Below are 16,836 nucleotides of genomic sequence, written 5' to 3' on the forward strand. Positions count from 1 at the left end.
TCATCGAATCTTAAAATGTTCTTGAATTATTTTTTCAATGGATTTAATTGCACTTTATACCATGGGTAAGAGAGTTTCTTTTGCAGACAGAACAACCCAACAGATCGTAGCCGCGACCGTGATGTTGAACCCTTTGGGTACTCATCCCCCGCACACTGGCCCCAATGAGCGTGGTCCGACCTTCCAGGCTGACAGTCCTTTTACTCAGGATAAATGCATGATTCCTGGTGAATCTAAACTCTACCAACCTTGCAGAAAACGTCAGGAGAAGCCTGGTGGCCAGGTTCTAAGCCAGACTCATCACTGTTACAACATGATGGAGATGAGAGAAACTCCACGTCAAAACAGGGAGGAGCGGATTTACGCTCAAGCGGATGACTTCTATCTCTCTGATCAATTTAACTCCCATGCGCAATTAGTCAGGCATAACCCGCAAATGGCTTGCGCCCCAAGCGTTTTGACTGTAAAAACACAGGGGAACAGAATTCCATCCCAAGAGCCTAATAGGTCGGATCAAACCGAACCCACCTCGGTCCCTCTGCCGAGGAGACTTGAGGAGATATATAAGATTTCAGCTGTCCAGACCCGAGAGAGAATTTTTGTTTCCAGACTGGGACCAGCAACAAAAGCGGAAAGTATCAGGGCACCTCTTTGCCCAAGAGCATGGGATCAACTTAGACGCAAAGGCTACCAAAACTAGACATCGAACCTATTCTTCCTTTATCATCTCCTGCCCTGCGAATGCAAAACATATCGTCTTGGATTCTAGCTGCTGGCCCGTAGGCACCCTCATAAAGCCGTTCCAAGACAGGAGCAGATCGATCGCCTACAGTGGACGCAGACGAGATAAGCAGCCATAACTACAAAAGGATAACTTGCTACCAGGTTCACACGAAGGAGAGATTCTTTGGTTTATGCAGAATGTACAGAGCCTAAAAAACTAGCGTCATTGTCTCCAGACCTCCTATTTCTTAAGGAGTTTGATGTCATACTTAATTAGATATACGGAGTTTGATGTGATGCTTAATTAGATATACATGGTTAACAGCGGACAGACAGCTTGATCTTACTCCTTTTAACACCCCTTACAAACACATAGCGAATCATAGGATTAGCGGGTGGGGCGGAGGTTTTGAAATCCTATTTAACGATCGATTCCGGCCAATACGGACACGAGTGAGCCAGTCGAACAACTTGGATAGGAATTTGAGGCAGTCTGCACGACGCTGAGGAGTCCTCTTCAGCAAATCCAATGCTGCCAATGACCCCAGACCACAATGAAGACTAGAGCTTAGCTGCTCACGTGGTTAGCAACCAACTTAGTGCTAAAATTCCAACCGTTGCAGCAGGTGATGTTAACTTGCCGCTACCAAGGCATAGGGATGCTCTTGTGGGCCATCAGGCCACTCTTGGGGCCTTTAATCTTACACGATTAGCGACGCAACCAACTAGGGCGAGTCAAACGCTGGACCTAATCTTCCACAACTTGCAAGACATCAAATTCCTATTCAGCAACTTTCGATTCCAATCTGATCACTCACCAATCGCATGTGAACTATCCTTACAGAGCAATTCCCTTGGGTTCCCTGACGAATTCTCCACTGACTTGCCTAGGATAGCCTTCTCTACTAAATATCTGAAGCCAGAGATCATTCTACAATGGTTAGTATTAGTATTAGTAACGGCCGCATGGTGCAAGAAAGCCTATGGCTTATGCTGCACCAGCCAAAAAAAAAAAAAATGATTGGGTTTGACTGGAGACGTCTCTATTATGAGCCGTTCGAAGATGCTATTATGCTCTTGTCTGAACAACTGAAGTTAAATTGCACTACGTGGTGCAGCTAGAATCACCAGGTTCGGTAACAGGTAGAATCGGGGTTTTAATAAGGAAACTAAGACGGCTTTCATCAGGAAGCAGAAGGCCTACCGGAAATGGCAGAAACTCCAACTTCCCTTAGACCTTACCATCTTTAAGAAAGAAAGAGCATGCTTCTAGAAAAAGAAAAGGCAAGTCCTTAACCAAGCTGTTCTCGATAGGTTGAAGAGGGGTGGAAGGATCCTTTCGCATTATCAACATCTACCCATTGACCAAAAGCTTGTCCAGGAATGGGCACATTTCAGCTTTCTGCAGGCAGATTTTCTTGATTTTGATTCCTCTCGCTCTCTCTCTCTCTGATAGGAGGACTGGTTACCTAAGGTACACTTGACTGACATCGAAGTTACTAGAGAGACCCTAACTGATGTAATTAATTGATGTCATAACTACCCAACAAAGCTAATGTGGGTCCGGATGGTTTCCCACTCTTTATTATCAAAATTTGCAGCCCATATATAGTTGGCCTTCTCCTTCACCTTTTCAGACAAATCCTGCAATCTGGAATAGTTCCTTCAATTTGGAGACCTTACCATGTTAAGCCCATTCCAAAGATCAAGAAACCTGAATCTCCTAAAGACCTGCGACCAATCTTCATCAGTTGTTCTTTACTCAAAATTGTTGAAAAAGTAATTCAGCCAGCAATTGCCCAGCTTTGCTTTGGGCACAGGCCCGAGTACCTGCATACTGTTCTGCACAGGAGATCGACAACTACCAATCTTCTTGATACCCTCTTCAGAATCCAGCTACCATTAATAGTAAATCACAGATTGATATCATATTCCTGGACATTATATCGGTGTAAGACAAAATACATCTCCCAGCTCTTTTTACCATTCTGAAACACTACTTCGGCCCGGCAGAACCCTTACTTCAAATTTTGAAGTCACTTTTACTTCCTAGACACCTGCCTGGGCCCACAACGACTTCCATGTAATTAATGACGTCTCAAAAGGCATCCCGTAAGGAAGCGTGCTGTCAGCAATCTTGTTTGCAGCAGTTTTGGAGTCTTTCCTAGCTCAGAATCCTTACTCTGTCTCTTAAGCCGACGATTTGAAGTTCAACGTGAGCTCAGATCATAATCATCAGATTCTTGATATCAACCAACAGGTTCTAGGCAGATGTTGAGCTTGGAAAATTATCTTAGCATTAGCATTAGTATAGGCATTTGATGCAAGAAAGCAAGCTTATGCAGCATCAGCCAAAAAAGAAAAAAAAAAAAACCCACTTCCACTTCACCCCTCTGTTCGTTCAAAATACCTGTCCAGCTGAGCCTTAAATTTATTTAGACTATCAACCTCCACGACAAGGGATGGAAGTCTGTTCCACCAACCAACCACCCGCTGGCTAATGGCAAATTTCCGCACGTCCATCCTACATCTGTCTTTCCTCAATTTGAATTTATGCCCCCTCAGGTGATTATTCTGAGCGAGAGGAAGAATCCCATCAGCATTGAGCATGCTCAAACCATTCAAGGCTTTATACACCTCTATCAGATCACCTCGCTGGTGCCTAGTCTCCACACCTGATGATATTGGGAGAAATAAAATAAGAAATAGTAATAATAATAATAACATTTTATACCCGCCAATTTATTCAAGTTGTGAAGCTATTTCGAAATTTTCTATTTCGCAAAAGGCTGTGAAAAGTTTTATTTGATCAGTGGACAGCCAAGCATTTTACTAACAGATTCCTAAATATTAAAGAATTCATATTTATATTGTGGTGGGAAAAGACATTACCGATGAACTTCCTAAAAAAGTAAAGAGCGGTGAGGGAAAATACCAATAGTTTAAACTCCTAATTAACGTTAAAGGAGGCAAAAAGCAAGAAAAATGGCAGAAAGAATCTTTAAAATCATCAAATAATCTAAAGTCGTAAGCGGAAAGAAAGAAAGAAGAACGAAATGTATCAGTGGCAACTCCGAGATGTAAATTTCATTTTTTTCCTGGAGAAACAGATAAGAAAGTTAATAGCGACGAGTATGGATTTCTTGCAGAATTCAGAGGTGGCAAGATACTTGAAAATGAAACTAATAGGGATTTAGTTGACTAGCTATTTTCAAGAAATAGTAGATTAGGAAGAAGAGTATATTTATGAGTATATGAGCTCTGGCAACCTTCCCCCGTACAAATGTTAGTATCGCCGCAGACTTAACGTGGGACGATGGCAACTGCGATTTCCTAAAATCATCCGCTGTCAAAATTCATGAAAAACTCCCAAAGTCCAAATATAATTCAATATACATTCGTGTAGATATTCGAAGTTAAGTACATTTGCTTCTGTGTATACATTTATAATGCTGGTGAGTGAACACTTTTCTGCGCTTGAAATCGGATCCGTTACCTGCGCCATTTTAAATCAAATTATAGACGGGAATATTTGATACGCATTTCACTGTTCGAACTGGGCATCCCGTGCCACTTTTTTACCCTTGTGTGGAAAGTGGAGGTGGACTAAAATTTCAAAATACGAGCATTTATAATTTTCGGTGCAGGAACGATAACAAATTGACTTGTCGAAAGAATCCACACTTTTAAGGTGAAGCGACGATCTAGACGAGGAATTTACCAGTTCCGTGCATTGCATATAGAAGAAAGAAAAGAAGGCGCGCATATTCTAATTTCAGCGCAGTGATTCGCATAAAGAAAATCTGCACCGCGATACTCACAGCTGGCCATTAGGATGGAGCAGGTCTGTTTGTCCAGTGGATAGAATTTGAGGTCCATTGGGCAGGAGAGGACGAGGGATATTCTGCGAAACAAAGAAAAAAAAGTAAATTAAGGCGACAACAATTATATAGATGTTAAACACTACAGGAAACTTTGTTTCTGCGAAAGAAAATACAAAGTGCAAAAACTAAACAATTGCCTGGCGCTAGTCAATACGTAAAATATTACGAAAACACCCAGTCTTCTCTAATTTTATGCTGCTGAATACGAAAATCACATTAAAATTTGTCGATTGGCTCTTGTTTTCCAATTACAATCAGGTCTCATATTAGCGAGTTACTCTGCATTATAAGGTATGTTCCTGTCAGACGGTACCTGGGGTTTCCCATCTCCGCGTGTGTTTCGCTGTATCGAGGACAGTACACTGTCAAGCCAGAGACTTGAAAGTGTGTGGGCCGTGTCTGTGCAGTGTGATCTGTTGTGCACATTGTTTGTCCGGCTTATTGGCAGCCAGGCCCCTGGTGGGACCCGACGTTGCCGATACCTTGCCACGTGGTGGCTAACCGGGTGTCCAGAATCATGACGAGTTGCTCCGGCAGGTCCTGCCACCTAGTTTCCTGGGATTTCAGTGGCTAGGACCTAAAAAAAAAAAATTAAAAAAAAAAAAAAATTAAAAAAAAAAATAAATAAATAAATAAAAAAAAAAAAAAAATATATATATATATATATATACGCGTTTGACGTTAATTCTTAAGGAGATTGCTGTTAGGAGATCGCTGGTTGGGGTTGAACGCTAGAAAGATGTGTTAAAAGGCCTAATAGGTTGGGCAGAATTTTGTTATTAAATTTAGACGTGCGGGCTATACGTTAGATGAAAGGTAAAAGTGGGAGGGAGGGGGGGTAGAAGTAAGGGGTCGATAGAGGAGATGACCCCTGCTAGACAGTATGGCATGCCCATGCCACACCAGAGGGGAGTTTGGATGGCGGGTGGGGGAGACGAAGAAGAGTTATCTCCCCCTGCCATGGATAAGGTATACAGTTAGAGTGGGGGAAGAGCCTGAAGACTGGGGGGAAAGGCAGAAGCATAGGGACGATAGAGAAGGCGACCCCAGGTGGTCAGTGAGGCAGGCGCATGCCTCACCAAGTGAACAGATGGGTTGGCAGGGGAGGGAGGAAACAGAGCATGTCTCCTCTCCCTCCTGCCGGGGATAGGGAATTTAAGATGAATAGGGTAAGGGTACCCCATTCAGCTCGCCAAATAGCATTTGGCAGCAGAGCTGCTCGTGGTTCTAGTCCATTTCCAGGAGCGATCGGAACGAAGCATGATCGTTCATGCGGTGTTTCCCGTCCGTTCTGCAGTCTTTACCGTCAAAAGGTCCGGGTTTGCTTGTCGGCGTTTGTGGGGTCTTTCTTGTGACATTTCCCATCCATGTGGGGGGTTTGCGTCAATGTTGTTTATAAATAAATAAGATCTTTATTGTACAGTTCACCGGTACACGCAGGTACCACGACCATACAATACCCTTCACGGCACCATGCCAGAGGTTAACAAACGGCATATAGAGTCATTTCTCATTTATTCAACTTTAGGTCCACTTCAGGGTTTAGTGCCTTGATTATTGGAGGCCACTGGGTTCAGGCGCCTTCCGCGGGATGATTTCCTTCGAGGTTTGTTCATTTCCTTATTGTGTCAGTGGTTGATTGCGGTTCGCTGCGATAAGAGCTCTCCGTCTTGTGAACAGGGCCAGTACATAGCTGGAGAAAGCCTGATATTCTTCCCTGGTGTCCAAGATGTGGTGCTCCTGGCCGTATGGTAGATACTGTATTTTGGTGATGAATGCACTGCGGAGGTCGTCATACAGCTGGCAATCATGCATGAGGTGCTGCCAGCTCTCCAGCCCCCCGCAGGTGCAGGTGGGATCTTCTTGTATTCCGAGTAGGGATAGCTTTGCATTCAGAGCTCCATGTCCTGTCAGTAGGTATGTGACTTGTAGGCCCGGGGAAAACCAGGGTGGAAAGTTCGGAAAAACCCGGCCGATGTTGGGCAGAAACTTTCTGGTGATTTCGCCTTTTTTCGAGGTGGCCCATCTATCCTGCCACACCTGCAGCAAGTGAGCATGCAGCTTTTTCTTTTCCATAGTCTTGCTATTGATGATGTCGGTGGTGAATCCCAAACATGTCTGTGGGATACCCTTGTCCAGGTGGTGCGTGAGGCCCCGTCGAATGATCTCTAAGTCCAGTGGAAGGACACCAGCAAGGACTTGCTGGTGTCCTTCAAGGGCATGCGTGCTCACTGTGCTGCAAGCTCGAGTAATGGTCAGAAGGACTGATCGGTGAATCGAGTCAATGATTCGTTTATTGACAACAGTTGTGGCTTTTTGATACCTTGCGCCAGATGCATATGTGACTATTGGGGTGAAGATGGTTTTATAGAAAAGACGTAGCACCCGTCTGTCTAGGCCCCAGTCTCTGCGAGTGACTCTGGTAACCAATGCAGTGTATCGTCTGACTTTTGTACGCAAAGATTTCAGGTGGTACTGAAACAATCATTCGGATCTAGAATCATGCCTAAGTACTTTAGCTGCTTTGAGAATTTAATTGTTTTCTGGTCGATCTTGATTTGTGGAGGACGCCTGAGGTTGAGGCACCCATTGAGCAGAATGGAGTTTGTCTTTGCAGGGGATATTCTAAGTTGATTTTTCTTTGCCCAGTCCTGAAGGGTGGACAGAGCCCGGCTTGCCAGTGTCTCCAGTTGTGTCCTTGAGTCCGCTGTCACTGTCAGTAAGAGGTCATCAGCAAAGGCCTGCGATTTTACCTCGTCAAGGTCTATAGCTAGGAAGGAGTCCTTTACTATGTTCCACAGTAGTGGTCCAAGGACCGAACCCTGTGGACAGCCGCGAAATGCATTCATGGAGAGGGTCCCATAGGGAGCAACAATCCTGATGGATCTGTTTGTGAGGTAGCTCTTGATGACCCTGTAGAGGGTGCCTGGGATCCCAGCAACCCGAAGCCTTGCCAAGATGCTTGGCCACCAAAGTGCATTGAAGGCCCCAGCAAAGTCCACGGCAATCACGAGGAAATACTTCTTGGTGCATCTTGTTACTTGTTCTTGTAGGTGTATTAAGGCATCCACGGCTGAGCGACCCCGCCTGAAGCCAAACTGGTTGGGTGAGGCCAGGCCAGCCCTGTGATAATATTGCTCTATTCGTCTATAGAGAAGGCGTTCAAGTAGTTTACTTGCAACTGTGAGAAGTGCGATCGGTCTGTACGATTCTGGGAGGTGTGGTGGTTTGGTCGGATTTTTCAGGATTAGTTTGACGTTTGCTTTCTTCCACGAAGTCGGGAAGGTGCCACAGTGAAGACAGAGGTTGAAGAGGTTGAGCAACAGGTTCGGGGAACACTCTACTGTCTTTTTGATGAATTCGGGCTCCAAGAGGTCTGGTCCAGGGCATTTATTTCCCCTAATGAGGGTGGCAGCACTCTTGAGCTCCTCCACGGTGAAGTGAGGTTCTGTCGTTGCTGTTTGATAGCTTTCATTTTCTAAGCAGAGTTGGATCTGCTCTGTTGTCTCCGGTTGTATAGTCGGGTGGAAGACTGTGTCCAGGATATTGGAAATGGTCTGCTCCCAGGTTGTGGACATGCCTCCTTGGGTCAATGTGGTGGCGGCAATAACTTCCCCTCGGGGGAGTTTATTCATGGTCAGTTTGTAGACGATTCCCCAGGGGTTCTCGTTTCCCATAGTGGAGACCATGCGCTCCCAAGGTCTAATGGGTTGAGCAGGTACGTTTTTGAATTCTAGTTGTGTAGTTAAGTAACATCTTTCTCCTAAGGCTTAAGGGAAGTTTATGGGCTTCAATATAAAGACTTTCAACTGGCGACATTCTATAAGCATCTGCAGCAATCATTAGGCCAGAATATTGAATAGGGGCAAGTCGAGTCGTGCTCGCATGCTCTCCATAGCAGGATCATACCCTGTGGCACCGAAATCAAGGCGAGATCTGATTAGGATTCTATACAAATGATGTAAGTGTAACGATCTGCACCCCATGATGTAGAAGAAATAACTCTGAGTACGTTACTTTTTCTGGCAAGTTGTCCGTAGATATTTAACCTATTCCAAAAAGTTCAATTTACTATCGAAAATAAGAACAGGGAGACGAATGCTGTTCACAACTGAGATAGCATGATTTGTTAGGCGTAGCTCGGGATCTGGATGCATCTTCTGCTTGTTACAAAAGTGAACGACTCTAGATTTCTGATAAGATAGTCGATGCCTATTCTTTGCGATCCATAGCTGAATATTATTGATTGAGATATGGAACTGCCATTCGATGAAGCTCGTTCTATGAGCTGAAAGAAACAGTCAGCTCACCGGCATAGAGGTATGAATTCATAGTGTTGGGAATGTATTTGGTTGTGATTTAATACTTATTGCGAATAAGGTGCAATAAGAACAAAGCCCTCTGCGACTCCTTGTATACATGTTTCCGAGAGGACATGGTGGTATCTAACTTGAAAAGATCTATGCTGAAGGAAATTCTGTATGAAATATGGTAGGTGGCCTCTCACGTCAAGGGAATGGAGATCTCTCAGGATACAAAAACTCGACACTGTATCAAAGGCTTTCTCTATGTCGCGGCATACCATGGCGAGATGCTCATTGCGGATAAATGCATTCCTGATGTTTGTTTCAGCTTTGATCATGAGATCCAGGGATGATCGATTTTTGCTGAAACCAATTATCAGAGATCATATTTTGGGAATCAAGACACCAAGTCAGTCGAAGATGTATACTTTTTTCTAGGGTTTTACTTAAGAAACTAGTGAGAGAAATGGTGTATAGTTTTGAGGAATAAACTGATCTTTCCCTGGTTTGGAAACTGCCAGTATATACGAGCGATGCCAGAAACGGGGGAATGAATGTTCAATAAAGATGCGATTATAGAAGGTCAGTGGCGAGGATAGTGATTCATTATCTAAGTGTTGGAGCATTATGTAATATATTCCGTCGGGACCTGCAGCACTTTTTTGATGTAGACATGGCTTCTTCAAGTGCAAACATCATAAGTGGTTGATTGTAGGGTAAAAAAAGATATGGTTCTGAAATTCAGTTGGGATTTTCGGCTAAAAGTTTGATCTTTTGAAATGACAGATCATATGCTGCCGAGGCAGACAACTATGAGCAAAAAGTCCCTAGGGCATTCGAAATCTCTGCAGAAGTAAAAAGCTCCTGCCCAGTCCAGTTCAGAAGTAGTAAGGATAATCGAATCCAAGAGTCTCTTTTAACTTTCTTTTTAACCTGGCGGGTATAGGCTCTAAGTCTCTTGTAGTTTATAAGATTGACAGTGGTAGGATGTTTGCGAAACAAATTCCATGATGTTTTTTTTTTTTTTTTTGAACTCTTACGCTCTTCGTTTCACCAATAATTAACGGTTCTACGATGGTTGACTGCGATTCCACAATCGTTCAACCATCAATGATTGAACGATTGTGTGAAAGGAATCAACCATCGATACGCCTGCCAGTTTTTTTTTTTTTTTTGTAATGTGACCGGTAACTGTGTCAATAGGACAGGTTTCAATGATCTGATCATCAAAGGACATATGCGAGTGTACTTTGCCCAATCTGCTTTGTAAAATTTCCATTTTATGTGCTTTTTCTGAGATTATGGAATGCGAAGTTTGAATTGTCTGTAAACGAGCATTTCAATGAGTTATCCTCGTCAATTTGCATTCGGAGAACTCCACAATGGATGATGCCCATTGAAGTCGTCCAATAAATAGATAGGGGTTGGCAACTGCACAATAAGATCTTCGAGTTCATGAATTGTATATAGATGACTGGGCATTCATATACGTAGTGGTTCATATACGTATGGGATCCCTTTAAAACAAGAGTCACAGAATCCTTGAATCCGTATATATTAAGAAAATAGTGACCTAGCCAACTGGTTTAAAAGATAGAGACACACGTCAAAGACACACGTCAAAGTAATACAATCACTATACGCGTAGCAACAGCTTGATGGAGGTTTTTAAAGGAATGTGTCTGCAAGGTACTCGTGAATCTAGGAGTATGATTACCCCTCTGTGACCATTATTTGTAACAGTTCTCTTTTGCCGAAAAAGCGTATAATTTTTAAATGAGAGAGAGACATGCAGCGTTAAATTTGTCTCTTGTAAGCAGATGGCGATATCATCATCAGCCATTTTCAATCCACTACAGGATGAAGGCTTCTCCAGCAACTTTCCAGTTCCTTCTGTTTTGAGCACTGGTCATCCATTTACTACTCAAAAACTCATGAATTTCATCTATCCATCTCCGCCTTTGTCTTCCAGGTTTTCTTCTAGCTCCTCTTGGGTACCATTCTGTTATTTTCTTAGTCCATCTGTCATCATGTCTTCGAGCTATGTGTCCTGCCCAAGACCATTTTAGTTCTTTAGTTTTGATAAGAATGTACTTTACTTGAGTTTGCTGCCTAATCCATGTGTTTCTCTTCTTATCTAATAGTCTGATTCCCAATATAATTCGTTCCATTCTTCGCTGTGTAGTTCTTAGCTTCTCTTCCATTCTTTTGGTGAGTGCCCAAGTTTCACTTCCATAAGTCATTGTGGGGAGTATACATTGATTCATTATTTTACGTTTCAGACAAACTCGGACATTGCTCTTCAGTATGTGACTATATTTCCTGAATGCTATCCATCCAAAATTTATTCTTCTCTTGACTTCCAGCCATTTATCATTATTACAGCTAATAACTTGTCCCAGATAAGTATATGACTCCACCTTTTCAATTACTGCTCCTTCAATCATTATTTCCCTTTCCGTGGCATACTTGTTCATCATTACTTTTGTTTTAGCCATATTCATCTTTAGTCCAAAATCCTTACTAACTGTGCATAACTGATTAAGATTTTCCTCTAATTCTTTGGGATCGTGGCTTATGACCACAATGTCATCTGCAAATCGTAAATGGTTTAGGTACTCTCCGTTCACATTGACTCCTTTCTGCGACCAGTCTAATCTTCTGAAAGCTTCCTCAAGGGCAGCAGTAAACAGCTTCGGAGATATTGTGTCTCCTTGTCGAACTCCTTTTTCGATTTTAAATTTGCTACTGTCTTTGTCTAGTCTAATAAAGGATGAAGCACTCTTATATATTTTCTTCAAAATCATAATATATGGAGTATCTACCTTGTCTTTCCAGTGCCCGAAACATTGCCTTATGCTGTATGGAGTCGAATGCCTTTTCATAATCCACAAATGCCAGGCATAATGGTGTTTTATATTCATTTGCTTTCTCCATTAGCTGTGATATTACGTGAAGGTGATCCATAGTTGAGAATCCTGTCCTAAAGCTAGCTTGCTCTTTCGGTTGATTCTCATCAAGTATTCTTTCTAATCTGTTAGTAATGACCCTTGTGAACAACTTGTAGGTATGGGATAACAAGCTAATTGGTCTATAATTTCCAATTTCTGATTTATCTCCTTTCTTATGCAGCAAAACTATGATTGCATTATTCCACTGCTTAGGCATCACACCTTTTCTAATGCACTTTGTGAAGAGCCTTGCCAGTTTTTCTTCTTCTTCCTCTTCCTCCCAATTTTAACAACTCTAAAGTAACTTCATCTTCCCCCGGGGCTTACCGATTCTTCATTTTCTTCAATGCATGTTCTACCTCATCAGGAAGAATATCGGGTATGTCGTATGTGTTGCTAGTTTGCAATCCATGTTCCCCACTGCTGGTATCATTCCCTCGCTCCTTGTATAATTCTCTATAGATGGCGATAACGACCGATTAACTCGTGGATATCATCAATATTACTGCAAAGTCCTCTACAGTTCCACTGTATGATGTGATGCATTATTTGGTGTTGGTACATGATTCTTTTTTATTCCTAGACGGTTTATGGCGATCAAGCTTGTCCTTTCTTCTTGGAAAGATTGGGTGACTAGCGTCCATGTCATCTGCGTGAAGATCTAGAATGGGTTCATCTGAGTTGACACTGTTATCGATATCCATGTTAAATACTGTGATATTGTTTATCTTCTTTGTTGGAAGTGGACCAGTTTTCAATTTTGCATCTACTGTCTATGTTTGCAGTTGGTGGAATTGTGACTGGATTAGCTCTGTCTTTTACCTATATTACCTTTTGTTCCTTAGGAGTCTGTTTCATCGACGATGAAAGTATAGATCTGGCCTAATCTGCAATGGATTTTGTTGGAAGAACTGAGACTTTAGTCTGTGTTGCCATTTATTGATATGTTTGCATTGCTGCTGCATATGTGTTCTTGGGTGCATTGAGCATAATTTGCTTATTTGCCTCTAGGTAAGTAACTTTCCGTCTACCCTATACTTCTGGATTTTATCCGATTTTCTAGAGTTCACATGATTTAGAATAGGCTGGGTGTGCGCCTTTGCAATTTGGACAGCGTGGTGTTTTACGATCGTAGTCTGTTTGCATATGTGCTTTTTATTCACAGTTTAGACAGACTGTATCTCCTCGGAAAGTCATTTGCTAGTGACCACATTTTTGGCATTTGTAACATCTTATAGTATTCGAAATAAAAGGTCGTACTCGGCAGTTGAGATAGCCGGCTTTGACAATAGATGGTAAGATAGGTACGAGTATACCGAATGCCATGATAATGTTGCATGTGGGAATAAGAGCTCCATTTTTCCTGACCACGATGCATTTGGATTGTATATATATTTTTTCATATCCTGGACCAGTTCAGATTCCGTTCATTGATCAGGTTCCACTCTGCCATTACTCCCTTCCCTTGGAGGTGTTTAATATTGCATGTAGGGTGATCAGTACGGTAGTCCTCCAAATGTTGTGAGTTTCAGAATGTGCACGATTCGCATTTTCAACCAATACGTCGCTAGATCTGAGTCTTCTCAATATTTTTGGTGAACCCGCCACATTTTCTAAGCATGTCTGTTTAAGAAATGGAGACAGAGTGCTCATAAAAATGTCTGAGAGAGAATGTAATATAAGGAATGATGGGCATTCCTGTTGTACTGTGTCCTTACGTAGTCTTTTTGACTTTATTTTGTCATAATCAATTTCATGGTCAGCAAGCTGACAGTACTAGATGAGCGTCTAGGCTGCTTAAGTGCAGGATAGTCGCCGTAATCAATGGCTAGTTCATTTTTGCCATTGGGGAGGCTCATTTTTCCTCCCAGGTTTCCGGTCCAGCCAAGGGGAGGCAGGAGCAATGCCGCTAGTAGGCCACGGTTAGAAGAATTATTCGGTTAGTAAAGAAATTAATATATGTAATAAAAAAGAAGGGTGAATTTCCTTTCTCTGATCTTACATGCGACCTTCCAAGTGTAGATTGGTTTACAAATGAACTGCTGAGAGAGAGAGAGAGAGAGAGAGAGAGAGAGAGAGAGAGAGAGAGAGAGAGAGAGAGAGAGAGAGAGAGAGAGAGAGAGAGCAATATAAATTAAAAAGAAGTTTCTAGATAATACGCACTGGAAACGCTTGACTTCGAATTCGCATGGCACTCGGGATAGAAAATGTTATTGTTTCCTGAAGACCAAAATGAAGACACTACAGGACATCGGGGCTTGCAGCAGCTTGCCATCTCTTCATCAGTACTAAACCGACTCTCTGAAATTAGTTTATTCAGTCAAATACCTAGCTAGAACCTGGTAAGATTTTCGCTAACTCCTGCGGATGGGTAAAAAAATACACTCCGACACCAAAGGCCAAAGTAACCAAGTGGAAGGGGGTGGGTATAAATATTGCAAGTAGTAAAAGAGAAGGACTCACCTTATGCTGTATAAAACGTCGCCATTGGGATATATCCGAAGCAACACGTTAGGCATGATGATGTTATGGAAGTGGCCTTCTTTTTCATTGGAGAAAAACAAGTCAGGTTTCCATATCTTCTCGGGGTCAGTGAGCGTCAGGTACCGGACTTGGCCTCCAATGTCGTCGAACTGCAGACGTTCATCTCTCCATTGTTCCCGGAAAGTAAGCTGCACGCTGTATTCCTAGAAAGAAAAGAAACAGACGAGATCACTGAAAGTCTCGGTCGGCCTCTTGCACATCAGAGTTGATTGGTTGGTTGGTTGTTTAGGTTTTATTGGCGCATTGGCAACTAAGGCTATAATGCGCCAAAACCAGGTCATAAAAAAGTGAAACTTTCAGTGACCTAATGGATTAGGTCACTAAATCAAGATATAAAAACAGGTATAAAATGTATAAGGCATATATCAATAAAGAAGTAACAATAACAAGGTAAATTTTTCAATGCGAGTAAAAAGGTTTACTGATTTTAGAAAGCTAAAAACCCGGTCATTGTCAGACAATATCTGTCTGAGTGTATAAGGCTCAGTCAGATGACTAAAAGCGGTAAAATATAAATCACGTTCGTGTCTAAAACGTGTCCACTCAGTTACAATATGACGAATAGCTGAAAAGGTGTTACAATTCTCACACATAAGACAGTCATCTGTCCTCAGAAGAAATGCATGCGTAAGATGACTGTGTCCTATGCGTAGACGAGCTAAAGCAACTTCCACTCTGCGGTTCCTGCGCAGACTAGACTGCCAGTGTTGGATTGCAGGCTTTATCTGATACAGCTTGTTTGTAACTTGGGACAGCAGAGTGAAGATTACAGAATAAGAATGTACTGGCGGACTCCTAGAAGACTGCATTGTTGTTGTTGTAGTAGGGTTTTAGGAGCGTCAGAGACTCAGGCCATATTTCTCCGTGTATACTGACTATAAATTGTGTATGTGCTGTGGTCGATTTTCTGTATGCTGAAAAAATCCGAGTTTCAGGAGTTTTCGAAAAACCTAAAAACCCAAGTTTCCCGGAAGATCAGAATCATTTTTTCTATGAATCTATTAAGTATTTTGACTTGAGTTGAAAATTAATTGAAGAAACTCCTCATCTCCGCTCTCTTACTGCTGGGTGTGAACAACTGTTAATTAACACAAAAGAAGATTTTTATGTACTTCAGAACTTTGCAGTCCCACTATTCAGAAGAAGAGGAACCTTATTGCAGTTGGAGGAGCATGAGAAAAATGTTGAATGATGGTTAAAAAGAACATGCCGTGCTACATTAGAAAGGATTATTCTTATAGTTGACAAGGATGAGTGCTACCGTTCTGGTTATAGGTGATAGCCTACCCTGTGAATATTATAACTTATAAAGAACCTCAAGGTGCATTCTCCAGATGCCTCTTCCTCACTAGCTGACTGAATTATTCTGCTGAAAAAAAAACGAAGAGAATTTTCATTCCTGGCTCATTGGGTTAGGTCTACAAGTATAACTTCAATGCTTGTTGTGCAATTATACTGTTTTGTTTGATCTAAATGGCCGATTGTGCCATTTCTAGGAGTTCCACAATTTCGATCGGCAAAAATGGCCAATTATGCCAATTCTGCAGTAGGAATTATAGGTTCATTGTGCCTGTCTGTCAGTATTTGTGGAGTATAATCCTATGGCCTAAATGGCTCACTGTGCCATTTCTACAGCTAGAGTTACAGGTCATAATGTCTCTTTGTCAGTATTCGTGGAGCATAGTGCTTCAGGTGTGAAGAATTGTAATATTATACTACCAACATCAGATTAATGGTGCCTGCATGGAGCATAGTGCTTCAATTTTTGAGACGTGATACAATGATATTAGTATCAGTAACGGCATGTCGTATCAGATAATTCAGAGCAGTTGTTGAGGAGACCGCATTTCGGGAAGGCTCGTATTGGAGAATTGAAGCTCTAATAGAGGGGGACAGACACACTGACGAGCCTACTGGATGGCATTATGGTTGAGTCCATGATTGATGACCTGCGCTGTGGTGTTATTGTAATTCCAGGGACAATAAAAGCCAAATTGAGGTATTTCTCTTTACTATTAACTGCTGCACTGGTGGGACAGTGCAGAGCAAAGTTGCCTTTTTCATTATGACCACAATTCCCGGCTTAGACTTATACTTCCTGAATTGGCTAATAATGATTTTTCATCTTTGTGGTGGACCTACGAGTGCCAGTTGAATCCTTGAATGGTCATCGCAACCTTATGTTCGGACTTGAATGGCCATCGCAACCTTATGTTCGGACTTGAATGGTTTCAGGTACCTTAACGGTATTGTATTGTGGCATGGACATTACATTGAGAACTAACTGACCCTCATCGATGGATCGAAGCTATTTTTACATCAACTAGTTGAATGGCTATATATATGCAGCATGCAGCACTGTAAACAGGTGGCAGGGTTGCCAGTAAAGCAGACTGGGACCACTTAGTAAAATGAATAATAAAAAACAAA

General features: G+C 42.2%; 1 protein-coding gene across 2 annotated transcripts in view; it reads right to left on the bottom strand.

Annotated features, from left to right (window-relative positions):
- The window catches only part of LOC150075719 (glutamate-gated chloride channel-like), a 713,240-nt gene that overhangs the window by 54,854 nt on the left and 641,550 nt on the right, over window positions 1–16,836 (bottom strand). For both annotated transcript variants that reach the window (XM_090387634.1, XM_090387633.1), the window contains exons 5-6: window positions 14,326–14,549; window positions 4,545–4,627 (exon numbers count right to left, since the gene is read on the bottom strand). In XM_090387634.1, coding sequence (XP_090243760.1) covers window positions 4,545–4,627; window positions 14,326–14,549 — 307 coding nt within the window. The remainder of the gene's footprint in view (window positions 1–4,544; window positions 4,628–14,325; window positions 14,550–16,836) is intronic.

This window comes from Mastigoproctus giganteus, chromosome 13 (assembly GCF_048544385.1).
Source record: "Mastigoproctus giganteus isolate SK-2022 chromosome 13, ASM4854438v1, whole genome shotgun sequence".
Lineage (NCBI taxonomy): Eukaryota > Metazoa > Arthropoda > Arachnida > Uropygi > Thelyphonidae > Mastigoproctus > Mastigoproctus giganteus.